General features: G+C 44.2%; 1 protein-coding gene across 7 annotated transcripts in view; it reads left to right on the top strand.

Annotated features, from left to right (window-relative positions):
- Positions 1-26,558, top strand: part of FARP1 (FERM, ARH/RhoGEF and pleckstrin domain protein 1) — a 288,608-nt gene that overhangs the window by 225,588 nt on the left and 36,462 nt on the right. For 6 of the 7 annotated variants that reach the window (XM_077855134.1, XM_077855139.1, XM_077855138.1 and 3 more), the window contains 6 exons: positions 320-388; positions 2,673-2,748; positions 3,835-4,078; positions 17,064-17,251; positions 18,458-18,547; positions 19,598-19,731. In XM_077855134.1, coding sequence (XP_077711260.1) covers positions 320-388; positions 2,673-2,748; positions 3,835-4,078; positions 17,064-17,251; positions 18,458-18,547; positions 19,598-19,731 — 801 coding nt within the window. The remainder of the gene's footprint in view (positions 1-319; positions 389-2,672; positions 2,749-3,834; positions 4,079-17,063; positions 17,252-18,457; positions 18,548-19,597; positions 19,732-26,558) is intronic. The other variant, XM_077855140.1, reaches the window with a different exon arrangement.

Here is a 26,558-nt window from a genome sequence, read left to right as displayed (position 1 = left end):
GGTGCTGGGGATTCACAGCGAACAGAATTATCCCTGCCTCCTCGAAGCATACAGACTCTCCCAATGGTTGCTTAATAAGTAAACACAGAATTATTAAGTGGTTTAGTCATTTGAACACTTGCTGTTTTAGAAGGGAAATACCAAGAGATGAAATGGACACACAGAGTTTCTCTTAGAGCTGCTCTTATTCCTGGCTTGCTGAGAAAGCCCACAAATCTCCCAGTCATGGAAGGAGAGGGGGAGGTAAAGAATGGGATGTCTTGTGTTTAAATGAGAATGCCTTGCTGTCTTCTCTTCCCTCTCATCTTCTCCCTTTTAGCGGTCGGACTCAGAAGCAGGTTCTCGACTACGTGAAAGAAGGAGGACATAAGAAAGTACAGTTTGAAAGGTAAGAGAAATTTCGATACTCCTTCTGATGTGACAAGAGTCATTCTCTCCGGGTGACAGTGCATTCTTGCTTAGTCTCTCTTCACCCAGGGTTGGTGAGTTACCAATCTAGTGCCTCATAGTAAAACTGGATCAGTTTAATGAACAGAAACATTGGAGGGCTGGGGTATGTCCTCAAGGGTGAAGTGACATGTGAACTGACCTGGAGGGCCAGGTGAGGAGGAAGAGGAGTAGGAGATGGCAGCGAGGATAAAGCACTGTAAAAGTAAAAATATCGTCTTCTGTGAGTCCTTAAGTATTTTGGGATTTGAATCGAAAGTATTTCTATAAACTTTTAATTAAATACAGTTTGGATGAGAAGCAGCAGGATTTATTACTGTCGTTAGTGAATGCTTATAGCTCTCGCCATGTTTCCACACACTCTGCATACATTAACTCAGAGTCTTCATACCAGCTCCATGAGGTTGGTGCTCTCCTATTGCTTTTTTTTTTTTTTTTAAGATTTTTATGCATTTATTTGAGAGAGAGAGAGAGACCACAAGTGGGGGCCGGGGAGAGGGAGAGAAGCAGACTCCCCACTGAACATACAGCCTCATTCCAGGACCCTGAGATCATGACCTAAGCTGAACTCAAGAGTCAGACGCTTAACCCACCGAGCCATCCAGGCAACCTTCTGCTATTCGCTTTTTTAAAAGATGAGACACTGCAGCTCAAAGAGATTAAATTACTAGCATCTCAGAGCTAGCAAGTGGCCCCTGGTCAACCGGGTCCAAAGCCCCCTGCCCTGACCATGGCTCTGTTGCCCCAAAGGGAGAAGCAGAGAATCTAGGGACAAAGATAAAAGGGTAAACAGATCATGATGTGATGGTGCATTACAGGCTGTTTAGTGCATGTGGATTTTTTCTTTCCAACATTTTTCTTTTTTACATTTTAATACATCCTAAAAATACAATATAACACAGAGAACACAACAAACATCCACATTTTTTTTTGTTTCTGAGTTATTTTCCCCTTTTCTGTGTGTAAATACTTGTGACAGATGTAGCTACCCCCTCCCCCAACCAACAACCGTCTTTGCTATTTCCCTCTCCTCTCCCAGAGGCAACAACTGCCAGCTTCATGTTACTTCTGTTGTGCATATTTATGCATCTGAAGAAAATGTGCAGGATTTCTCCGGGGTGTGCTTTTTCATTTAACTAGTAGCTCACCATACATAATTCTGCATCTTGCGTTTTAAACCCTACCCTGGGGCAGCCTGGTTGGCTCAACTGCTACCTCCAGCCCAGGGCGTGATCCTGGAGACCCGAGATCGAGTCCCACATCGGGCTCCCTGCGTGGAGCCCGCTTCTCCGGAGAACTCTGCCTCTCTCTCTCTCTCTCTCTCTTTCTCTGTGTCTCATGAATAAATAAATAAAATCTTAAAAAAAAAAAAAAGTCCTTTAAAAAAAATAAAAATAAACCCTACCCTGATTTGGGGATTGGTGTTGGTATTTTAGGATATTGTGAAAGTATTACATTTTATGTATCTGATTCTCTGGTGATAAACATTCAGAGTACTCGGTGTTTTGTTTTGCTTTTGCTGAAATGAACTTCTGGTTGTGACCATCCTTGTCTGTTTGGAGTATTTGGAAGAAAAGCTGAATGAATGTACATTCGCATGTAATTTCTCTGTATTTATATGGTTTTGTTTGAGTACCTGAAAAGTTTCTAATGCTTGTTCACTGAGGAAGAGGAGGACACCGTAAAGTCAGGCAAAAGATGGAGAGGTGCTAGTGGCATGAAATACAATTTTCCTTCTGCTACTGGGACTGTAAATTCATTCATGGGGGCAGATCTTCTCTGAACTCACCACTATGAAAGAGTTAGCTGATGAGTAGGGATTGCGTCTATTCTAGAATTGATCTAGGAAATCATCACCCACAATACATGAATTGATACTGTATTGTCAGACCAGAACTTGCAATTCCGTGTTATCCTTGGGCCCAGCCACCTCTCCCTCCCAGGGACTTTTCCAGAACTAGAAAGATAGTGAACAGTGGCTGGAGCTCCTGACCACTTGTACCATTGAACAGGACTAGGGGCTTGCAGAGAATTTTTTCAGAATTTAAGTAACCCCTGAACCCTACAAGTAGTATAAAGAGAATGACTCTCTCTTCATGGAGCAGCCATACACACTACTTGAGATGCCTTCATATTGAGGAAGTGCATAAGGCTGTTATTTTTCATTTAAAAAAACAATAACAGCAGCTTACCTAACTTTGGCTATCTTCTGTGATTTCTTCCAGGAAACACAGCAAGATTCAGTCCATCAGAAGCCTGGCTACACCGCCTACAGAGCCGAATTCAGAAGTGCCAAAACAAGTCAGTAAATGCTGATCAACTATTATAATTGTTGGGGGAGGGTTGTTACCAAACTTTCTCTGCTAAGTACTGGGTTTCATAGTATGCTTCTGAGCTATTTGCCCTTCATCTTTGGGGTTCTTTTTGTAGAGGAGAATATAGCTATATGCCCTGGCTTTGAGCACCCCAGCCTATGCTCCATGAGCCCCAGAGTGGGTCCTTTTTTAGCTGACTTCATGTCCTCTGTCCCATGCGTTTGCCATGAAGTTTGCTCTGTTGGCCTGAACTCAGCTTAGGAGTGGAACCACCCAGAGAGCCAATAGAGCGGAGTCCACCCTCCCCCTACACGGGGGTGGTTGTGTGAAGACACCAGGCCCTCCTTTGCACCTGATGGGTGTAGCTCCCATTCACGGCCAAGGTCAGAACCCTTTGTTGGCACCAGACTGGGTGGTGAGTTCCCAGGACTCATGTTACAGGGCAGTGACCGCAGCTGGCAACCAGAGACATTATCACTCTTGCCCTGAGGTTGGTGAGAGCTCATTTTCTGGATGTGTTTTCGGGGTTTTCTCCATGAGAGAATACCAACTTTGTTGGGGAAGGACATGAAGCAGAGTCCCTTTGTGCTTCCAAAGAGAGTGCCTAACCTGTCTGCTCTTCCCCGAGAAGTACAAAGAAGCTTTTGTCTTTTGTCTGAAATCCGTGTTAACTCGCCTTGGGGGGTGGGGTTGGGGGGGGGGGGGGGAGGGTTCCAGTCCAGGATGTGTTTTCCACCTCTCCCTGCCCACCCTTTCTTGGGCAGCCCCCTGCGGGGTTGCAAGGACTCTAAGAAAGGTTGGCAACCCCCTAGGGGCCTGCAGGCCCCAGGGAGCAGACGCAGCGCCCCACCTGGGCTGCAGGAGAGCCCCCCCCCCCCCAGAGAACCTTCTGGATGCCGACCACATGCACTCGGGGGTGACTGCTGATTAGCCGCGTGGCGGTGCGGATCGCCGAGAGCAGCGGCTACGTGGCCGGGAGCTTCCGCAGGGGTCCGAGAGGAGCCCCTGAGTCGGCTCTGCGCTCCCCGCCTGGGGCCCGCGGTGACCCCCCCCCCCTCTCTCGCCCGCGCAGGCGCAGCAGCGAGCCAGCCCTCCCCCCGGAGCAGCCCCCGAGCCCGCGGGCGCCCCCCCAGGAGCCGCGCCCGCCGCCCCTGAAGAGCGCCCGAGCCCCGCGCCGCCCCGGAGCCCCGCGGGCGGCGGGAAGGCGGCCGGAGCCCCGCGGGCGCCCGCCGAAGAGGAGGAGGAGGATGGGGCCGCCGCCGCCGCTGAGGACAGGAGTCCGCAGAGTAAAGCTCAGCCCCCGCAGCCGAGCACAGGTCCAGCATCCAGGGCTGCCAGAGGCAGCAGCACTTCCATTCCTTTCATTGACTGCAGTGACGTAGATAGCGAATCCGACCTGCTCAGGGAGCAAGCGTCCCAGTCACGGTCCCAAACAAATGACAACTATGAGGGTGATTTGACCAGTGGGGTTTATCTGCTCTCCCGGGAGGAGAGGCAGGCGGAGGCTAGGCTCAGGGCATCCCCCCGCTCCGTGAAGTCGTCCCGGCCTCCCTCCAGAGAGTTCCTCGACGGCGATTCTGCAGACCTAACCTTCGATATGAGCGGGAGCCCCAGACTCCCCAGACATAGCTCCCTGATAGATGAGCTGTTCAGGGCCTCAGACGGCCACAGTACCCCCGGCACCCCACTGTCTCCCAGGAGCAGACGGTCGAGTCCAAATAGGAGCTGGGACAGGACTGGGTCTCAAGGCTATGTTTCTGAAAACGGGCATGACCCACGAGAGGAAAGTATGAGAGAAGAGACTCTCCCAATCCAGGGTCCTCCGGGTCCTCCTGAGAGCCCTTCCCCGGTCCTCCAAAGGCCATACTTACGGAGTCTCCCCAGTAGGTACAATAAGTCAGAGACAGACCCGCTCATCCTCAGCCAAGTAAGTTCAACCCCAGAGCCATTGGATGGGCTTGATGGCCGTGGAAAGGGGAGACTGGGCAGCCTGGCTGCATCCGAAGGTAGAGTGCTGGCTAATGGTGCACCTCTCGGGGCTCCGACCTCAAAGATCCCCCCCCTGCGGTCAGGGTGTGCCAGCGACTTGGCAGACCAGCGAGCACCCCTGCAAGTGACGGAGGGCTCCACCAGCAGCGGGACTGAATCCAGTGATTCAGACTCCGAGATGGTGGCCTCTTTGAGCCAGCCGCTCACGTTTGGCAACCCAGCAGTGCTGAGCTCCCCTTCCATGCTGAGAAGTCAGAAACACTTGGGTGGCCTGCATGTGAGTGAGGAGGAAGAGGAGGATGAGTAGGAGGGCCGGCTTCAAGTGTTGGGAACCTAGAGTCCTGAGTCTTGTGTTTCAGTGGAGATGATCTGTTCTAGCGACTCATTAATCTTTAGTCAACATTTACTAGGGGAAGTTTTGGACAGATGTGTTTGGATAGGGTATGGCTGGCTCTAAGATCTTTAAGAAAAATGAAACTTCACACAGTGGGCTTGCTTTCCAAAAAACAAAAAAACAAAAACAAAAATAAAAAACGTGGACAAGATAAATAGTAAGATGTAATGACAAGTTACCATGAGCCTGTTCATCTTTCTGGTTGAAGGTGAGGAAGAAATACGTAATTCTGAATCTGATCATGTGTATAGTGTGTTGTATTTACGTGGAAATCTTCTGTGTGTGTTGAGTTTGTATGCAGATCACGCTCCTATTGACTGAATGTTTGGACTGACGTAGCAGTGAGATCCCAGGAAAGGTGTTGGTTTTACGTTTTCCCCCTTTAAGAGGAGGTGCTGCTTTTTTGGAGCCTCATAAAGTGAGGGATTGACATAATTCAAGACCATTTGTAAGTTGATTGCTGGTTGAGATTAAGTGTTGGTGAAATCTTAGTCAAGAATAATGAGCATTTTAATGGGAAGAATAGTCTTTCTTCTTTCCAGACTTCTTAGGAAATGATGTAAAGGATGTCAGGTGGAACTGTAATTTACGAGGGATTACTGGTTTGGTTCGGATTTGCATCAGTCGGTCAAATTGTTAGCTATGTTTTAAGAAGCTATAGCTCTGGCTGTCAGAATTTCTAATTGAAACTCAGAAATACTGTTGAGTGATGATGGGGGGTAAAATAAGACCTCGCAATAGGCACTGTTGTTCCCAGGCTGGCAAACCAAAGGGCTGCCTCTGAACCACACGCAGCCTAGAGAAAGATCCCAGTATTGCTGCCCCTAGTTTGGTTGTTATTTTCATTCTTAGTGTTCACACGTGTGTGAACAGTGTCTTCTCTTTGGAACAATGGCTTCCAGATGTTTCTGTGTGCAGGAAAAAGGTGTAAGTAGTGAGAGGTTTGATTTCTTAACTGGCCCACCTCTGCCAGTGCCTTTCACTCAGCATTCCTGCATCTGAAATCAAAGAGTCTTGTTTTAACCCGCTTGTTTCTCGGCCCCAGCTGTGCAAGGGAGTCACCTGAGACATTTTTAAAAAATCAGTGATGCCTGGGCCCTGGCCCTAGACATTTTTATCTAATTCATCTGGGGGTGCCACTTGGGTTCCCCGGATGGTTCTGCTGGGCATCCAGGGTCACTCCTCAGCCTGACACAGTTGCCTTCTAGCATCTAGTGGTATATCTGAAACTGATAGCTAAATTTCTGGCTTGCTTGCAGAGTAAGGAAAGCATCACAAATGAAGTACTTTTGTTAATTCCTGTTCTTTGATACTTTTCAGTCTTTAGTACTTTTTTAAAAAATGAATTGTAGAACCAAAATTTTAGATCATAACTATCAGATTATTGAAAAGAGTTTTAACGATGATCCATCCTGGCATGCCACCTTGCCAACAGCCTTATTAAATTTATCCGTGTGACATGATCACAAGGGAAGAGTAATGCGTGGGGAGGAAGCAGGGGAGAATTTGGCAGCCATATATAACAGCCGTACTGACTGACCTTGTGGCTCACAAATGATTATCTGTCCACATGAGTGTTGACAAGTTGATTTTGAAGACACTAACACGTAATCCATTTCTATACAACCTTTTTTTGTTGTTGTTTTATTTTCCTAATCATTTGATTCAGTGCATGATTGATGAATCAAACTGATTATTGGGTAGTTTGAAAGATGTTCAATGAAGCAGTGTGTTGATGTCTTGCCTTAGAGTAATATATTTAACAGAGTCACAGAATTTTTAAAATTAGAAGGGACCTTAGAGATCATCTAGGGGAAACCTTCATTTTATGGATGACAAGCCTTGTTCTGTTGAAGTCCATACAGCTACTGCATGATAAAGCTAGAACCCTGGCCCCTAGCCCTTCAGCTTTGGTCTGTGTGACATCTTGGTGCAATAGGACGTTTTTGATTAAGTACTTTAATTTTGGAGAATCTTGTTCAGATTAATAATTAAAATCAAATGTGGAGACCAGCGATCATGTAGACTTAGGCAGTTACAGTCCATAATACGTAGGAAGAACTGCTTTTTCTGTCGTGGGATTTTTGCACTTATAACATGTCCTTGCATATTTCTGTTTTGGACTTAGAAAAAGATGTCGATTTGCTGTATAAAAATTGAGTCCAGTGTGAGTTAAGCAGAATCACATTTGGAATCCTGTGGTCTATTTGTGAAGGTGATTTGTTCAAATGAGTTTTCTTTTTACCTCTAATGACACAGCAGTCTGATGAAGTGTGAATAAGCAATGGGTATTCCCTTACCCAGCATACAATGTGAATCAGTAAATGTAAATCTCCAAAGCAAAACATGCTCCAGTAATTATTTTGTTTTGCTTTTTACTTAAAGGAGTGATTTTTTTTAATCTGAAGTATTCTAAAAACAGCTGATCAATGGTAGTGTACTCAGTTCTGTATTGACAAACTCTCCCCTTTTAGGGTTGCTCATCAGTTTTTTTCTCTGGTTGGTTTTGTACCAGCCAAGTGATTCAATTTCTGCTTCTGGGCCAGTATTTATGAAAGCAGCAATCCTGATGTGATTAATGGTGCTTAACAGAGAAGGGGTATGGTTTGTTCATAAGCCACATAGCCTAAAGTGCTGAGAATATTCACTAATTGCCTCTGGTGGAGCTTGCCCTGTACTAATATTCTAAGCATGAGTGGGGGAGTAAATTTAAGCATTCTTTGAGCCCGGTGCAGCCAGATCACAAAGGAGACATGTTCTCTGACTGTGCAGAGGTCAGGGAAAGCCCACAGCCTCCCAGCCTTTTGTGAGACTCTGGTTCCCCATGTCTTTACCTGCCTTACTATGTAGCAGAGAAGAACATGCATGGTCACAAAGTTGTACCAAGAGTGTGCAGCAAGACCAGCAGTGGGGTTGGCTGTGAAGAATAGGTAACCTGTGAATTCATTCCAGTTTCCAGAGGGTTTCCCAAGACCTGTCATCTCTTTGTCGAAGACAATAGCTAGTGTAGAGTCTCCTGAATCAGTAAAGAGCCCAGATCTTCGGGTAATAGCTGCTCTATGAAATACAGTACCTTGAGGCCTTGGATAGAAGACAAACCTTCTATTAGAAGCACATCTTCCAGCCACCAGGCCACCTTGCATTAATATCTTTTGTTAGACGGTATTTCAAAGTATGCAAATTGTAGCCCCCTTTGTGGTTGATTTTTGTTGCTGTTTGTTCAGGGCAAAATAAAATGCAAGAAATTCTTTTAGCATGAAAAAGTGCATTTAATGAGTTCTGGAACTTACTGCACCGCTCCTTTGACAGACATCTGTATGCCATTGACGATATTTTATTAGACAGGAATTTAATTAAAGGAAGTCTGTGAGCCAGATTCTTCCCCACATATGTGACTCATATTTGGGGATTTCTCACAGATTTAGCTCCAAATTGTGCCACGTGGCCTGCCTTTAATATGTGAATAATTCTGATTTTATTCCCAAGAACTTCTTTGAAGATTCAAACCCAGCAGTTCTTTAAAAGAAAAAAAAAAAAAAAAGCGGGCCCACAAAACTCAAATATATAGCCTGAGCCTCTTGAAATTTGCACCAAGTATACAGAACCCAGTCTGTCCTCTGTTGAATCAGAAACCCAACTTGCATATTAGCCCTGGAATCCTTTTGATTGTGTTGTGAAGCAGTATCTAAAAAAAGGAAAAATGAATAAGATTAAATTGTCATTTTAAATTTTGTTAAAACTTGTGCATATGCGTACAGCTTCTTTTTTCATGTTTATAATCAGTGTTCCATGCTTTCCATCAACTTTTTCCACTTAAAATGTTATTCTCTATTCAGCACAGAATAAGTTTGGTGCAGTTGTTGTCATTAGCCAGTGATTTGCCCAGCCTTAAATTAAGAAATTTGGGGGCCCTCTTCATCATTGGGTTTATTTTGAACTTATTCTATTTTAATCACTCTTTGCCTCAGCCCTTACTTTTATCAGCAAGAATTTAAAGAGCCCTCAGAATTGCATTCCTAAAAAAGGCTCTGTTTTCTGGATCTTCCCTCTGGTAGGCTGTAAACCCTCCTTCTCTGATTAGTTACGAGGTTCTTCACTCTGAGGCTGGCTGGCCTTCCTGTAGTTTCATGGGATGGGCCTATTTTATTGCGAATTTTATAAATCAAACTGCAAAAGAATCTTTCTCTGCCATCCTCGAAATAGAGTGAGTTTCTTCTGAACCTGAAAGAAGTGAATGTTTCAGAATAATCCCCTGCTGGTAGCTCTCTGATGCGTTGCACACTCAGCCACATTCACCACATCCGTGAGGGCAATATGGAAAGAGAAGTAATAGTCATAAACTTCTAGAGCAGTAAATGATGAACAAACGACTCAGGTGACATTAGAGAATTTACTGGCACTGGTTTTTCCTTGCTAGTTTAATTCCGCCTCCCTCCGTTTAGTTGAGTGAAAACAATACAAGGCAATGGGGTCTGCAGCGTACATTTATGCATACCTCTAATACCACTTGCTGGTTTTTAAAATGAAGCCATGTCTTTTAGATCAAGCTAAGCGTGCCACTTAATATAGCAGTTCTCTTCTTATTAAAAAATAATAATGAAAAGAAAAAACAAACTTCATGATGATTTGGCCTTGTGTTGTGGGTATCTGGTTGCCCCTTGGTTGGCCATCCTTGAACAGGGCTCCTTATTGTTTCCTTGGATAACCTAGAGATTTCCAAGTAATTCCCTGGGAACAGAAGTTACCACTGCTCCTGTATGCCATACAAATGTTTGGGAGGTGGTGGGTGGGGAGTCTTGCTTTGACCCCCGCCTAAAAAACGTACATCATTCCAAAAACCATAAATGACACTTCTAGCATGAGAACTTTTTCTTCTTTTCCAGTGGAAGCAATTAAACATCTCTTGGTGGAAGCTGGGAATGAAGTAGAAAATCTTCTTTTCCTGAAAGCTTTCAGAATTGAATAGACTGATCTGTTGAGGATCATTTCCGGATAGACTGAAATCAGACACCTCTGCTTTACCTGGGAACAGCCCTCAGCGTCTTGGCCTCTGGTATTTGAGTGTAGCTCCCAGGGGAAGGCAGCTCCTTTGTGTCTTTGTGTGGGTTCTAGATTGGGTTACTCTAGAATGTCCTGGGGTGGCTTTATAGATCTAAAGCAGGGAGAATTAATAATCAGCCGTTTACATGAGATGGCTGATCTTCAGGTGTAGCTGAGAGCCAGTTGAAGAGGTTAACTGCAAGCCTGTGCTCTTCATGCCATCATGGGGAGAGCACTGGAAGATAGGTGAGTTGGCTGCCGGGGCGGGCACAGCGGGCTCAGGATATTGAAGGGTAACTACAGATCATTGCCAAATGTGGGACAAATCAGGGGCACCAGAGGACAGAGTGAGGACGCTGTGTGCATGCACATTTAGTAAAAAGCACCAGTGATTCACTCATTCTCCTTTTGAGTAAGAGGTGGACGTGGTAGTGGTACAGGGAGTCTGCAGGCAGTGCTCTGCTTTCTTAGGAATTTGGGTTGTTACCTGGCTTTCAAATAAGATACAAGGACAGGTTCATTTTGGAGTCCTCAAGGGTGTGACTGGCATTTCATGACTCACGGACAGGCTTTCTGCCTCATGAAATTAGGCTAACAGCTCCTTCTTCCTGGGCCTCAAAGTTCCTTCATAAGAAAGCAAGAATTTGTCACTCTGCCTTTAGTGATGTACAGAAAGACCAAAGATAAGCCTTCTTTAGTGAAGACCACATACCTGCTCTTCTCTCCACACACACACACCTAAATTCCCGATGGATCCAGCCCCTCGCGCTCACCCCCTTTCTACCTGGAAAGTTCCCGCGAAAACCTAACTAACCAAATTTCACAAGCTTGGGCTGTATTATTAATCCAGTTCCCTTCTGTTCTTTCTGTGTGTATATTTAATACTGTAGATAAAATATTTTATTAAAAACATCTAATACACCAAATTTTAAAATTTAGAAAAGGCTGGGGACTTCATTCTCATTTTTGTCATTTGTTCAATAAATTTGAGAAAACATTTTTCTGTTGTTCCATTGTATGCACTGTTTGTCAGCATGTACCTATCTAGGAGAAAAAAAGCTCCCTCCCCCACCCCTGATGTTCTGTCTTTATCCTCAGAGCATGGTGTACCTTCTGTTCCGTGCATTGTTGGAGCACTGTCTGATGTCTTTTTTTTTTTTTTTTTTTAACACTGCTGAATACCAGTTTGTACTTGGAATACCTGTTTCCTCTAGAATACAGTGATCCTGTTCATGAAACAGCAAGCTTTAACATGGAGACATGCTGGGGTGTTACCCTATTTCCTGAGGGTGGGGAAGAGAAAGCAAATGGAGGGCTTAACTTTTTGGATTTCATCTTCTAGGAAGCCTACACTTTGTATGGTGTGTGCATGGGGGTAAGGAGGTCTTTGGAAGTGAGCAGGATCACTGTAATTGAGGGGAGAGGTCTCATGGAAACAGAGCGTATCTGTGGCAGGAGCTTACATAGGGGAACTCAGACAACTAACCAAAGGATTGGCTTCATGTGTTGGTTGGGAGCATCAATTCAAATAGGAGTAGAGCACTTTCCATAGTTAGTATATATAAGAGAATTTAGTTGTGTGGGAGGAGGACGTTGGAAATGTAAAGAAGACCCCGCCCAGCTCTGCCTAGTTGGCTACTCATGGCCAATAAGCCATTATTAGTTTTGATGTGTCCCCAAAATGTAAGCTCTCACAGATACTGTCTGGTTTCATCTTCTCTCCATGGCCTAAGAGTGCAGCATCTCAATAAAGCATGGATTTATACCACCGGGGAAGGGTGCTGGCTTCTCCCAGTAACAATGAGCTTGGTGATTCTTTCAGCATGGAAGGCCAAACTCTTGTAACAGTGTATGCACGATATTAATATCTCTTTGTTAATCTAAACTGAAGAGGCTTTTACTTGTCCTAACAGGTATCTTGCTGTAAAAATACTGTCAATTGTAACTGTTCTTTTCCACTGATGGCTGAAGCTTTGTCCTGAGTACAAGATGGTATTTTTTCATTGGTACGAAGCACCATGTCCCCCCAACCCAAACACTGCCACCACTGCTGCCACCACCACCATATATGAACAAAGGGAAATTCTCCTTTCTCTTTTCCCCATGAGTAAGAGCACACAAGAACATCCACTCTCTTTGCGCCATTGGTAGCATTTCTCTCTTTTATTTTTCTGAAAGTTGCATTGTGGTTGCTCTTTGAGTTGCTGGATGATGAACACCAAAAGTGGATACTTAACTGCTTGTAAAACCTTGTTTGAAGGACTTTGTTCTGAGAATAAGAAGCACATATACACATTACCCTCTACACATACTCCATTGGGGTGGGACCCAACTGAGATATCACACTAGAGTGAATCCTGTCCATTCAAGAGATTACCCATTTTCCACTCGATACTGACTTTTGATAACTGCCTTTCAAATACAGACAATCTCCAGGGAGAATTTATTGTATTCTTTTTTAGAGGGAGATGATGGATTTAAAAAGAGCCTTTTTAAAGATCCATGAAAACCTACATCTTGTAATGAATTTCCTACATGTGCCTTTGGAACATATTCTGGGTATGTAGAGATAAAATCTATATTTTAGAACCAAATACCAGGAGACAAATCGTGATAGATGAGTGGCATCTAAAAGCTCGCCAGGTAACGTTCTTTAGCAGGGGATACTGAAGAATCAGCACACTGTTTAAATTGTACTTACTAAAATTTTGGAAAGAGGAATTGAGAAAGCAATCAGCATCTAAATATATAACAAACCTGCTATGGATTACTATTTTTAAAATGATGATCAGGTTTTCTAAGCACTTAGCAGGAAAAATAACTTAGCTAATTAAAACTCAGATTACCAATGTATTGACCAATTTAAAATACAGGACAGGTACAATTAAGTATTCGAAATGCCATTTTCTATTGCTTGGAAAATAGAGTAGAAAGTTCTCTTTTCCCAGGCTCGTGTGCATTTGTCCTTAAGCCTTAGTACAATCAGAGGAGGTTATGGTGCAGCCGTGCCCAATCCCAAAAAGGGGGAAGAAAAGCATGGAGTTTGGCTGGCTGGTCATAAACCATGTTCCTGCTGTTTACGTATCTCTGACAAGGGCTGGTCAGGCGATATTGTAGTCTGGGTGATGCTGTAGAGCTTTCCCAGAGCAGCCAGGAGAGAAGAATTATGAATGTATTTTACATTAAAAATACCGACAAGCCAAGCCAATTTTTCAGTGAGGTGATAAATTGAATCCATAAATATAGCCGTGCTAATTTGAAGTTCCATAATTGTTTGTCATGAGAATGTGTACATGTAAAAGGATTTTTAAAAGTAATTACCAGAAATGCCTCTCTTGAGAGCAGTATTCGTGATGGCATTTCCAGTCCATGGGGGTGACATAAACTCAGCCCTCTTGATATGGGTTAATGGCAGGGAAGGGGAGGCGGCTATCGTGGGGGGCATGAAACCATTTGGAAGAGGTGAAGAATTTGAGAGTTACTGAATACTGAATACCTTAACAAAATGTAGGGCAATTTCTGGAAATAGGAAAAAATAATTTTTAAAAGAATCAGACTCTTCCAGACTTTCGGAGTCTAACTGATCTTTTTCTACTCTATATTTAAACTTCTTTCCACCTATTGCCTTAATATCTAGGTGCTTTCTCAAAAGGTCCCCATAAATTATTTACCTAGAGCCCACTGCTGGAAGAAATTACTTTGTGTCAGTTTGTCACAGAGGGGGAAAAACGGTTAAAAAAAACAAAACAAAAAAAGCAGGCATTAATGAGCTTACTGAGTTAGCTTCCTCATTACTTGGGGCTGTGCCTTCAAAGCAGGTGACCAGAGCTGCATGATTTGAACAGGCTTGATAAGGCTATGTAGATAATAAATGGGCTCCTATCTTACAGAGCAACCATGCTTGTTTGTTTGTAGAATGGACTACTTCAGTGAAAACTGGTTACATGTCATTCTACTAACTGTAACCTTAGGCACTGATTTTAAGACCCAGTTCTTCACACCTGCCCAAGGATAGACACCACTTTGTAGAGACAGTTGTCACAGCACTTTGGCTCAGAATCAAAAGAGCATTTTAATTTCTCATCAAGCTGCCAAATTCTACTGACAATCCTCATCAACATATCTCATTGATTGCTGAATGGTAAATGAGCTACACGGGTTTTTTTGGACCATGTCACCTATAAATTTTCAAAGTCTCAAGTAGTTTGTCTTGCAAGGGGAGAGGAGGGCTATTCTCCATGGAAGCAGCTCAAATGAGCAAACTTGAAGAGTTTGGACCATCCCCTTCTGTAGAGTAGTGGACAGATATTAGACCAGGCTGCTTGGGATTTATTGATTTGTTGGTTCTGTTATTAAATACACCCATCAGCCTTCCCTTCTTAGGCCCTAGGAGTAGACACAAAGCTAGCTGACGTAGCTAAAATTGGCGACCCTAATTTGGGTCATTCTCCAAGTCTGTGTGTCCTACCTGTGAAGTTGCTGATCACCCACATCTTTGGGCTACGTGAGTGAATGAGCAGGTTGTCACCCAGCAACCTGTGGCTGACCTGGGGCTGTCATTTCCTCCAACTGGGAACGTGGGTTGTCATCAAGTTCACTGTCAGTGTCCCATTTTCTGAATCCTGTCTCTGATGGGGTCCAGTGTGGATTCTTCTAGACGGCTATTTTCTTTGAATATGCCCTGCCTTCTTGGCAGGACAGATGTCTCCTGGAAACCCTGGTCGTTTTCTCTTCTTTTCAGTCTACTAATAGAAATGTCCCCAGAGGGATTTCACCTAGGCCAATGGCTTTTGAGCCATTTTGGAGGGTGGAAGTGTTTGTGCTTGATGGTGGCCACCCACATTTTCTCCCTCACGGTGGGGCAGGTGGTTTTTTATCTGCTGCTGGATGCCGTCCAGGGCCTCATTGGTACTGTTTCTCACCCCATCCCCCCACTTCTCCTACAAGCCAACCTTCTAACTGCTTTTTATTCTTGGCTGCAACTCTCACTGATGAGGTGAGTGTTTTTTTTCTGCTCCACGTCACTGCAAAACCAAGGCCCCGCATGCTCTCACTTCCAATGGCCTCACCTGACCTCGCACACAGTGTGAGAGCTGAAGGTAAGCCCCAAAGTTTGCCAGATTATGGTGGACAAATAAAAAGCGGCTCTGATATGACAACTCAAAAAATGCATGAAATGTTTTGATCTCTAGACTGCCAGAATTTCTCTTTTCTATTTCCTATTTGTAGTGATGACACTTTCCTTTTTGTGATTTTTTTTTTAAAGGAGAGACTAGTGTAGTACCTTGAAACATTTGCAGTTCTAATTGTTGTCACTATTTCTATTTGACAAGTTCCAATTCTTTCGAAATTATTGTATTCGGTTGTGCACTAGTGTCAATAAAATTGACATTTGTGAAGCAATTTCTGGCCTTTTTCTCCGGATTTCGCTGGGTCTGGTGGTGTGTGGGGTTGAACGGGTCTTTATCTAACACCAGGACTTCATTTCAGTGATGTTTTTTAAAAATGCCAGGATTTCAATGTAAAACTCAAACTTCTCTAAATCTTTCTCATGTTTTCAAATCTCATTCTTCGATGATCATTTTTCTGACCAACAGTCTGTAGCAGGATGTCTGCTTTTTTGCTGTTCTGGGTGCGGCAGCTTTTCCCACATGTATTGACAACACAGCTAGCTGGTCTAGCTGGGACGGGGTGGGGGCTGGTGGTTTTTCATGGTTGGTTCATTCATACTGTGTCAAGATCACTACCCTCCATTCTAGGCCATCCCATCTTGTAATTTCAAAGTGGATATGCATGAATCCAAAGGGAGAGGATAGATGTCAAGAAAATGGGGTATGCCCAGAAAACTGCACTCCACCTTTCTCTCCAAGATCCTTGTCAGTGTGCGGAATAGCCATGAGCTGAAACCGCAGTTTTGGAAAATAAAGCATTCACATCGTCTTTCCTTATAATGGTAACAGATGGGACTGCAGGCTACTTGAACTTTTGTTTAGCCTCGTGCTAGTCCTAGCAAACCTGTGTTAGAATTATAAATGTGTCAGGTGAAAACATGCAGGTAGGAAGTATGTTTTGAAACATTCCGGTTAGCTTCAATGGGCTGAGGTTTGGAGACTCGCAGAATTCTGTTGGCAAAATGTTTCACGTACACGTCCTCTCCTTTGGCTGATGTATAATGGGTAATGATACGTTTTCATATTATTTAATGTATCCTTTGCAGAGGAATCATTAATGACCTGTCACTTTTTTGACTCATCAAGGGGAATTGTGATAATGTAATGACCTCCAGCTTTGCATGTAAATGTGATGCTAAGTGTTTCTGTCCCAAACAGTGAGAGAGACACGGAATGCCATCACCAGGTATAAGCTTGCTTCTGTTCTTGGTAGAATGGGGAGTTAGCTGCTCATTCTTTCTTTGACTGCGGCCCGTTGTTACAAGGTGTAGTCTGTCCTGGGTATGTCAGTCATTTAGTTTCCTTTTAGAGTAGCTCTATTTTTCTAGTCCTTTCTCTCATGTCTCCTGGTGGTATAGACACTATCTTTCTCGAATAATTCGTAGAAGCTAAGGCAGTAGTAAGGAGATAGAGATCCCATTTGGGGATCCACTATGCTTCTAAACCCCTGTAGCCATTCCCTGAGCAGAGTTCTCTGCGTTATCATTAATCACAGAACTCTGGCTCCATTGACTCATTCATACTATGGAATCTTTAGTATGAAGGCAGCCGCAACTCCCAGAAAAAGTAGAAAATCATGAAGCACATTCGATGTGCAAAATGGTAGTCAACGTTTAAAGATTTGATACGGGGGAGAATTGTAAGTAGCAATCTGGTCCCAGAAGGAATTACTTTTTTTTTTCTTTAATACTTCTCATCCCCAAATAGGCTCCCTGACTGGTAGCCCTCACCTTTCAGAGCTGTCCATCAACTCCCAAGGAGGAGCTGTGCCTGCCAGCGTGATCTTGTCTCCCAACCTGAGCCCTGACACCAAGCAGTCCTCTCCCTTGGTCAGCCCGCTGCTGAATGACCAGGCATGCCCACGCACTGACGACGAGGAAGAAGGCCGGAGAAAGGTGTGGGGACATGCGTCGTTACTCTTTTTTAATTGCAGTAGTATACATAACATTTGCCATTTTAACCGTTTTTAAGCATATTTCTCAGGGACATTAAGTATGTTCAGTGTTGCATAACCATTGTCACCATCCCTCTCCAGAACTTTGTCATTGTTGCAAACCAAAACTGTCCCCATTTAACAGATCTCCATCCATCCCCTTTCCCCAGCCCCTGGCAACCACCATTCTACTTTTTGTCTCTGGATTCTACTGGTTAGGAACCTCCTACAGAAGGAATCCTGCAGTGTTTGTCCTTTTGTGTCTGACTTTCACTTAGCATCATGGCCTCAAGGTTCATCCATGGTGTAGCATGGGTCAGGGATTCTTTTTTAAGGCTGAATCCTATCCCGTTGTATGCATAGAGCACACTTGTGTTTATGCACCTGTCTGTTGATGGACAGTTTAGTTACTCACTCCCTCTGGCTGTCTCGAATGCTGCCGCTGGATACAGGGACAGACAGGTGTCTGGGTCTCTGGTTTCAGTGCTCTTGAGTATATCCCCAAAGATGGAAGCGGGTAGACTCTCATGGAAGCAAGCAAGGTGGCTAGCAACAAGGATTTCCTTTTACTTACTGTTTAAAGAGAAAGCAAAAGCCATGGCAGGCTCACTGCTGAGAAGCGCCTGCTCATCTAAGCAATGGGCTCCAGGGAACTGAGTCCCAGCACTGTCACCGGCTGCTTTCACTTTGTCCCCTTAGCTCAGCCACCTTGTGTATTCCCACAAACACCCTAGCTTCCGTTTCCTGTACACACCAACCCCACCGGCCCCCAGCTCCCGGGACAAAGGCCGCTGTGATTTCTGTTTCTTCTATTTCCTGGAAAATTGCATTGCTCTGATATTTTACTAGTTGGTTAGATTTTCAGATGCCCAATTTTGTATGAATAATCCTCCTCAGTGGCCAACATACTCATTGGAGGCCTTTGACTGAGGGTAAGATTTCTGTGGAAGGGAACATTCCTGGCTCTTTCCTCATCATGGGAATTCACTCTCTTCTCTTAGTTCCTCACACAAAAAGGAGAACAAGTAAGAGTTTATTTAGCCTTGAGCCCAGTTAACAAAACATCGTAATTTAGCAACATATCACTTTAATCAGGACTTTCTTAGAGAGATGTACTCAAAGGTTATTAGGTTATTATTACGTCTTGTTTCTTCTGTGGATTTTGCAGAGGTTCCCAACTGACAAGGCATACTTCATTGCTAAGGAAGTATCCACCACCGAAAGAACGTATCTGAAGGATCTTGAGGTCATTACTTCGGTATGTATAGCATTTCCCCTAAAGTATTCAATTACATAACTTATCTCAACTCCTATGTAGCTTTCAGGGAGAAGCTGGATCTAATTAAATGCTGGGTTCTCTGACTCCAATTAAAAGGATTTGGTTCTGAGTTATAGAAATTAGACGGTCATAGTATATTTAATTTGGCCCATGCTCTGTAAAAATTTTTATTGTTGTGATTCTTAAGTGCAAAGGAAGGACGCTTCTGAAGTGGAGAAAGCTAAACATTTTACTCTCTGGGTTGCACCAAGGCAGAACAGTTTGTGTTTTGCCCTGTCATCAAATGTAGCTACTTTTGCTTGAGGAAGACCCCAGAGGTGAATAGAAGCCTTGTTTTAGCCCTGATAATAAATTAAGCCATGCCAGCAAACCTACCAGAAGACTACCTTTTAGTATTTTAATCAGTCCTATTCAGTCTTGGAAACAAATTCAAAGCGTTGCAGATATCTTTATGATCCCTGGGTTCTGGGAAAGAACTAGCCTTTGGAGGTCAGTAGGAATCACGGGGCTTCTGTTACTCTGGGGCTTGCATGGCACCTGCCCTCCCACCCCCCAGCCCAAGCCAGGTGCTCGATAAATGTTGTGAGATAGCCCCGTCTCACTGCAGCAGGATGAGTAACTGTAATGTGAAGGCAGAGGCTTTCTCTCTCCAGTGCAGCTTCCTTGGTGCTCAGCATTTTCACAAAGGAGCAGAAATGGATGCTCCAAAAGGACCAAACCAGAGGGTATACTATAGTGGTCTCCATCAGGAATGACGCAGTGAGTTGGCCAGAATGCAAGTTTTGATTTGAAGTAGCTGCCCATTTCAGAGATTTCTCCTGGCCTTGACAATCCATTGGTAACAGGTTGTGGGAAACCATCATGATGAGCTGGGTGCTTCTCGCCCCATCTAATGGGAGAGAGGAATAACAGTAGGATCTGGGAGCCCCTGATGCTCCCGTGTTCTCCAAGCATGCTGGGCTGCAGCATTTCTTCTGCAGAATTGCCATCATTCATCTGAACTCTATGTGTGTCCTCTTTTTATTCCAGTGGTTTCAGAGCACAGTGAGCAAAGAGGACGCCATGCCCGAAGCCTTGAAGAGTCTCATCTTCCCAAATTTTGAACCTTTGCACAAATTCCATACCAGTTTTCTCAAGGAAACTGAACAACGACTAGCCCTGTGGTGAGTACAGTTACATTTAACAATCAGGTTTGTCCCCACACCCTCCTCTCTCCCCATAATGTTGTTTTTATGTTGTTCGTTCTAAGCAACTGTCATGACCAAAGATATAGGCAAGAAACACTTCAGCGAAGCCAACCTTGAAATGGTTTTCCATTCAATTCTGTGTGTATTTAGATCTCATCCTGGATTTTTGTTCCCTTTGTTTTATAATTCTTCAGAACACATGTTTTCTCATAATTAAGTGAATATCACAAAATAAAGATGGTAGGTTCTTCTGGAAAGCCAACAAAGGTATTGAAAGAATAGAGGCATATGGAAGGACCTTTGGGGGTTTTGGTTGTAGTTCACTGATGCTTGTTTTCTAGTCCTTGATGAAGTATCTGTGTCTCATGCAGCTCTCAAACTTATATTACACTGTGTTGAAGAAGTTCTTGGAAAAACATAGGGCCCTTTGTACCACACACTTGTAACTTGAATCCCACTTCTAGAAATTGGTCATAGGATACATCTATAATGTGAAATGACATATGACAAGAGATAGCTGTACTAGAATTAAAAGACTGCAAGTGATCCAAATGTCCATGAATAGAGGGGTTTAGAAGAACATTAAGTCTGTCCATTTAATACTGAATAAACACGAATCAGAGGAAGAGGGTGGCGCAAAAACTAGGGAAGCACTTTGTGTACTGCAGGATGCGAAATCCAGTGTACCCTTCCCTAAAATAGAAAAATAAAATAGAATCTTTACAGAAAATTCTTAGGGTTGTTTTTGTTTTTGTTTTCTAAGACCGTTCTACATAGACATTTGAGGATTTGACTGTCTACTAAATATGCATTTGGAAAATTCTGGGAGAAAATAGCAAAAGGCTTTTGTGTTTTTGGCAGAGGTGGAAGCTGTTATATTACTGTATCCCTCAGTGGAAGTGAGAATTTGCTTTAAAGTGTTCTCAGGGCATTTAGTGACAGGGGGCCTGAAGGTGCTATGGATGAGATGGTCGCACTCCACGTGATCCCAGACCAGAGGATTCACACGTCAGTTGAAGCAGGTTAGCGGGGCTGCCCTTCCGTGTTGTGAAGTAACGAGCTCAGGTGTCCAGCTTGGTGTGTGCTTGAGGATCATTCACATGGAAAGAAGTGAGAGGCTTCTCCCCAGGTTGAGGAGTGCAGCCAGGACTGAGATGGGAAAAGATTGGAAACCCCATTTCAGACTCTTATTCTAGGGTGGTGCTGTGAATGTAAGAGAAATGCCTCTTTTCAAGATGAAAAAAAAAGAAAGAAAAAATATTTTACCAAATCTAACTTCTTATTTGACCTCCCAGAGCTTACTGAGAAGCTTATGGTTGTGTTCTGACATGTTATGTTGCCTCCTCATTCCTACGAAGCTTGATGATGCTTTCATAGTGGAGTCAGAGAACTTACAACTCGGGAGAAATTGGTTCACAGTTTGTTTTGTGGCCAGTGAGATGTGCATTATTATGGTTCTAAGTCTTCCCATTAGGCTCAGAGCATCTTGAGCTGTGGTCACTCTAGCAGCTTTGATGAATCTAAATAATGGCAGTTGACCTAAATAATGCAGAGGAGGTCACACAGATGAAATGTCCCCAGCAGGACCCTGGCAGCCCAGCCTGGTGGCTTTAGCTAGCTCCTTCCGCCCCAGAGAACTTAGGATTAAATGCCATGCTCTTGGATTTATCTGTGACCATAAATCTTTAGCATCTGGCCCTTAACTGTGAAGGAATATCCAATTGCCTAAAAAGCAGCTGCTATCATTTATTTCCCAAAGGATTTCTAGTAGAGTTTCTTTCAGAGATCTATAATTTTATTCATGTTTTACATGACGATACCAGAAGCATGCAAAAGAACTCAAAGCTAGAGAGAGAGAGTGGATAGTTGGTATGCAGCTCGAGGACACAGCGTGTCCTTGCAACAATGGACCCAAACCAGATTGATGACATTTATTAGGAATAAATGTAAAAGTCTGCCGTAAGTTCAGCTAATCATTTCCTCAAGTGCATGATGAGGAAGACTTGCCTTGGCAGGGATTCAAGGCAAAAAGGCTGAGTGAGTGTAAGTACGAGGCAATAGTATGACATGGAGAGGTCTCAGTGCCTGTATCCGTAGCTCTCAACATTGGCTGCTCATTCCAATCACCTGGAACCTTTAAAAAATCTTGATAACTGACCAGAACCCCTAGAATACTGGAATCTCTGAGAGGGAGGATGTAGGCACCAGGAATTCATAAAGCTTCCCACTGATGCCAATGTGTAGCCAAGGTCAAGAACGCTTGTCGTGACTGTCCTAGACATGAAAGAGGCCAGAGCATGAAAAATGAAACCTTCAAGGCTTAGGGCTCCGTCAGAACATTAGGTCCAATTCTGAGTTTCACATTTGAAATACGATAATAAGAAAATGTACTTGATTTAAAAAAAATATATGTTGAAACTATGGGCTTTTGTCCTCGAAGAGAAATTTTAGAATATATGTTGGCCCTCTTTAGGCTGGTCATGTACAAAGGGGAGTGAGTGTCATTTTCATTATACCAGAGCACAAAATTTAAACCATAAATTTCCAAATGGGCACGTCGTGTCTAAATATAGAGAAGGATTTCCTAACACTAACAGCAATGAGAGACTGCCTTATGAGGTAATGAGCTTCTCCACCTTGGAGTTTCTTGAGCAGAGGTTGACTATTTTTAGAAGGTTTTTATCTATTGGGCAAAACCCCAAACCTGGCAGTGTATCAAGGTCACTTGGAATGGGGGAGGGGGAGTTTTGAAAAAATACACATCTCCAGCCCCCATCCAGCCCTCCTGAATCAGAACATTGGGGTGAGCCTCAGGAATGTGCATTTCTTTTCTTTTTTTTTTTAAGATTTATTTACTTATTCATGAGAGACAGAGAGGCAGAGACAATAGGCAGAGGGAGAAGCAGGCTCTTCGCAGGAGCCCGATGCAGGACTCCATCCCAGGTCCCAGGATCACGACCTGAGCCAAAGGTAGTTGCCCAACCGCTAGCCACCCAGGCATCCCCAGAAATGTGCATTTCTAAAGTGCTTCTTGAGATGACTATGATGAAGACCTTTTCTGGAGCCACTGATACCTAATTCTCTTGACAAACCTAGGATTCTGTGTTCTTTGATTTGCATTTTGGTTGTAACTCTTGTTTCTTCTACAAGCTGTGAATAAATGCATGCACAGGTGGGCGAATGAGTGAGTGAGCCTAGTGTTCGAGTGTTAGGCTTTGCCCCTCTGGAAGCTTGCAGCCTCAGAGGGAGGAGGCCAGGTCCTCTTGCGGATGAGTGGACCATATCCAATGTGGGCCCGAGGCATCCCTAGCCAGTTCTGTCTCAAAGGACATCTGGGCCATTGATACCTGCATGGCAGAGGCAGCCCATGAGTGAATATATTTAAGGAGAAGAAGGGAACACAGGGAGGTGTATTAAGGAAGGAGTTCACACCGAGTTCCTGAACTATAGGCCACATAGAAGTAGGTGTATATGTGTCTGAATATATGTGTGTATTCAGTCTGTGATAGGGGTACCTGGACTAGCTGGTGCAGATTGGGATGGCTGTGTCCTGGCTGTGTCCACACTTGCAGCTGCACCACCACCTGGTGTCTCTGTCTAGCTGCCCGGGGCCCTTGCAGAGCTTCATGCCTCATCTGTCACGTGTACAGTGTGGTCTCCAGCTCATAAGGCTGTTGCCTGGACTAAATGAGACAGTGTTTGTGAAAGGCTTACTGTCCTGCCCCATCCACAGAAAGGAAGGATGGGGAACTGATCATTTTTTATATTAACTTTATTTTGAAGCAATTTTAGATTTAGAGAAAAGTTGCCATGACAGGAGAGTTTCTGCATTACTCTTCATGCCTGCCCTTCCTTCAACGTCAGCTGCTTCTGTACCACGCACATCTGTCTGAAATAAGAAACTCACATGGCTAAGTGACCATCAACTAAACTCCAGACTTTATTCAGTGAACGTTTTTTTGTTTTGTTTTTTTGTGTTTTTTTTGTTTGTTTGTTTGTTTTTAAGATTTTGACACAGCACAATTGGAGGTGGGGAGGGAAAAGCAGACTTCCCGCTGAGCAGGGAGCCCGATGTGGGGCTCGATCCAAGGATCCTGAGATCATGACCTGAGCTGAAGGCAGATGCTTAACCAACTGACCCACCCAGTTGGGAAGAGGTGCAACCAATAGCCCCCAGTGATACTATTTTAAATGACTGTTGTTAATGGAAAAAAAATCTGAAGTCTACCATGCACCTAAAATCCCCCCCAAATTTGGTACTGAAGTAACAGCCACTATGCTTCTCCTTTGCAATTCTACATTCAGTTGTCCTATACTTCCATCAGCAATGGGAAGTCTTAGGGCAGAAAGATTACCAGGACATATTCCTGAACCATGAGGCTGAAGCCCTGATCAGTAAACACACCTGTCTATATCCAAATGCTGCATTTTCCTCAGGAAACCCGCCCAAGAGGAGGATGGACCAACTGATCCTGGCCAAAGCTCAGGCTACCTTATTTCCTCAAAAACAAGGAGAAAACAGATTTGGTGACTTGTGAAAACATGAAGAATGCTTTTCTTTTTGAGAGCCAAGATGTTTTACGCAGCTGTTCAAATGCATTCAGAGAAAGCCACTTACAACCTTTGGCTTTCAGAGCAGGGTCTGAAATTCCAGCCCTGAAATGCCTGGCAGGCATAGAATACACACTAGCCAACTCACTCCCCAGAGACGGATGAAGACCTGCTCTGACACAGTGTGCCTTAGTGGACTCTGCTCCGCACAGACTCTTTTATTGCTGGGAGCTGGGGCAGGGGATAGAATCCTACAGAGAGGCCCTTGGGATAGGCTCTGGGTGCACACCATTCTCAAGAAGGTTCAGCTGCATTTATTAGAAGAAACTTGCAGGATTCATTTGGGAAGAGGTGCAGAAGTCTGGCTAGGAGAGGTAGAGACTGGAGGTCATTGAGCAGACAAGTAGGGTTCATGAGACCAAGGAGAAGGGAAGGCCCCATGAGCTTTGATCCTGGTTACCTGGGAGGATGCTCATGAATTTAAGAAATTGAAAGAAGACAGGAAGAAGCAAGTATGATGGAAAGAAAATGAGTTTGCTTTGGGGCACATCAGTTTTGAGGAGTCAAAAATGGAGTCCTTCTGATGATTGGAAACACAGGTCTCTGGCTTGGGAGAGAAACCAGGTGGAGTGGTGTGAGTCTGGAAACTATCCACAAGAAGAATCCCCTCCTGTAAGGAATAATGGTGAGATGGGAGGAGAGCCAGGGACAGAATCGTACTGAATACACCTGTTTGGCAACTTTCCATAAACATGTATCTTATGGCAGAGTAAGAACCAGCAAAGGAAAATGAAGAAGCCACCAGAGATTTGGGGGGGAAATGTGTACACAGGAGTGGAGGGTCCCAGAGGAAAGCATGTCTGGAGAATGGCTGGGCACACACAGAACAGGATGAGACAGGGGTCGGGGGCAGGAGCAGGCTTGGACCCAATGGAGTGGAGAGACAAGGAAGGTGTTCATCCAGAGCAGAAAGCAAGCCTGTCTGTGAAGGGTGGGACACTCCTGCAGATCGTGATCAGAAATGTCACACATGGAGCAGTATTGTCTCACCAGGACTGTCCAATGGCAGAAATGGAGTGGGGGTGACTGCCTGAGGATCAGAATGGTTTGTAGCAGCAGCCCCCACCACCACCAAAGAAGAACATCTTCATAGTAGCTTCACGGTGAACAATTATAAAACAAAAATGAATAAAATATTATCCTACCAGCCCTTTGAAGCTGGGCATCATTAAAAAAAAAATCATCAGGGATCCCTGGGTGGCGCGCAGCGGTTTGGTGCCTGCCTTTGGCCTGGGGCGCGATCCTGGAGGCCTGGGATCGAATCCCACGTCGGGCTCCCGGTGCATGGAGCCTGCTTCTGCTTCTCCCTCTCTGCCTGTGTCTCTGCCTCTCTCTCTCTCTGTATGACTATCATGAATAAATAAATAAAATCTTAAAAAAAATAAAAGAAAAGAAAATCATCAGAATTCCTAAAAAAATTAAATATAGAATTAATACATGACTCAAAAGTTCCATGCCTAGGCATGTATTCAAGAGAATTGAAAGGACCCAGACAGATACGTCTATGCCCATGTTCGCAGCATCATTATCCTCAATAGTCAAAAAGGTTTGGAAACAGCCCAATGCCCACTGACACATGAATGAATAAACAAAACGGGGTACAGCATACAGCGGGTTATTATCCTTAAAAAGGAAGGACATATAAAGAACTTTTTAAACTCAACAGCAGGGCAGCCCGGGTGATTTTGGTGGTTTGGCGCCACCTTCGGCCTGGGGCGTGATCCCGGAGACCCACATTGGGCTCCCTGCGTGGAGCCTGCTTCTCCCTCTGCCTGTATCTCTGCCTCTCTCTCTCTGTCTCTGTCTCTCATGAATAAATAAATTTTAAAAATCTTAAAAAAAAAAACCCTCAACAGCAAAGAAACAAACAACCCAATCATGAAATGGGCAGAAGACATGAACAGAAATTTCACCAAAGAAGACATGGCCAACAAGCACATGAGAAAATGCTCCGCGTCACTTGCCATCAGGGAAATACAAATCAAAACCACAATGAGATACCACCTCACACCAGTGAGAATGGGGAAAATTAACAAGACAGGAAACAACCAATGTTGGAGAGGATGCGGAGAAAAGGGAACCCTCTTGCACTGTTGGTGGGAATGTGAACTGGTGCAGCCCCTCTGGAAAACTGTGTGGAGGTTCCTCAAAGAGTTCAAAATAGAGCTACCCTATGACCCAGTAATTGCTCT

The sequence above is a fragment of the Canis aureus genome, chromosome 17 (assembly GCF_053574225.1).
Source record: "Canis aureus isolate CA01 chromosome 17, VMU_Caureus_v.1.0, whole genome shotgun sequence".
Lineage (NCBI taxonomy): Eukaryota > Metazoa > Chordata > Mammalia > Carnivora > Canidae > Canis > Canis aureus.
The sequence above is the reverse complement of the archived record's forward strand: the minus strand, read 5'-3'. Positions and strand labels throughout refer to the sequence as shown.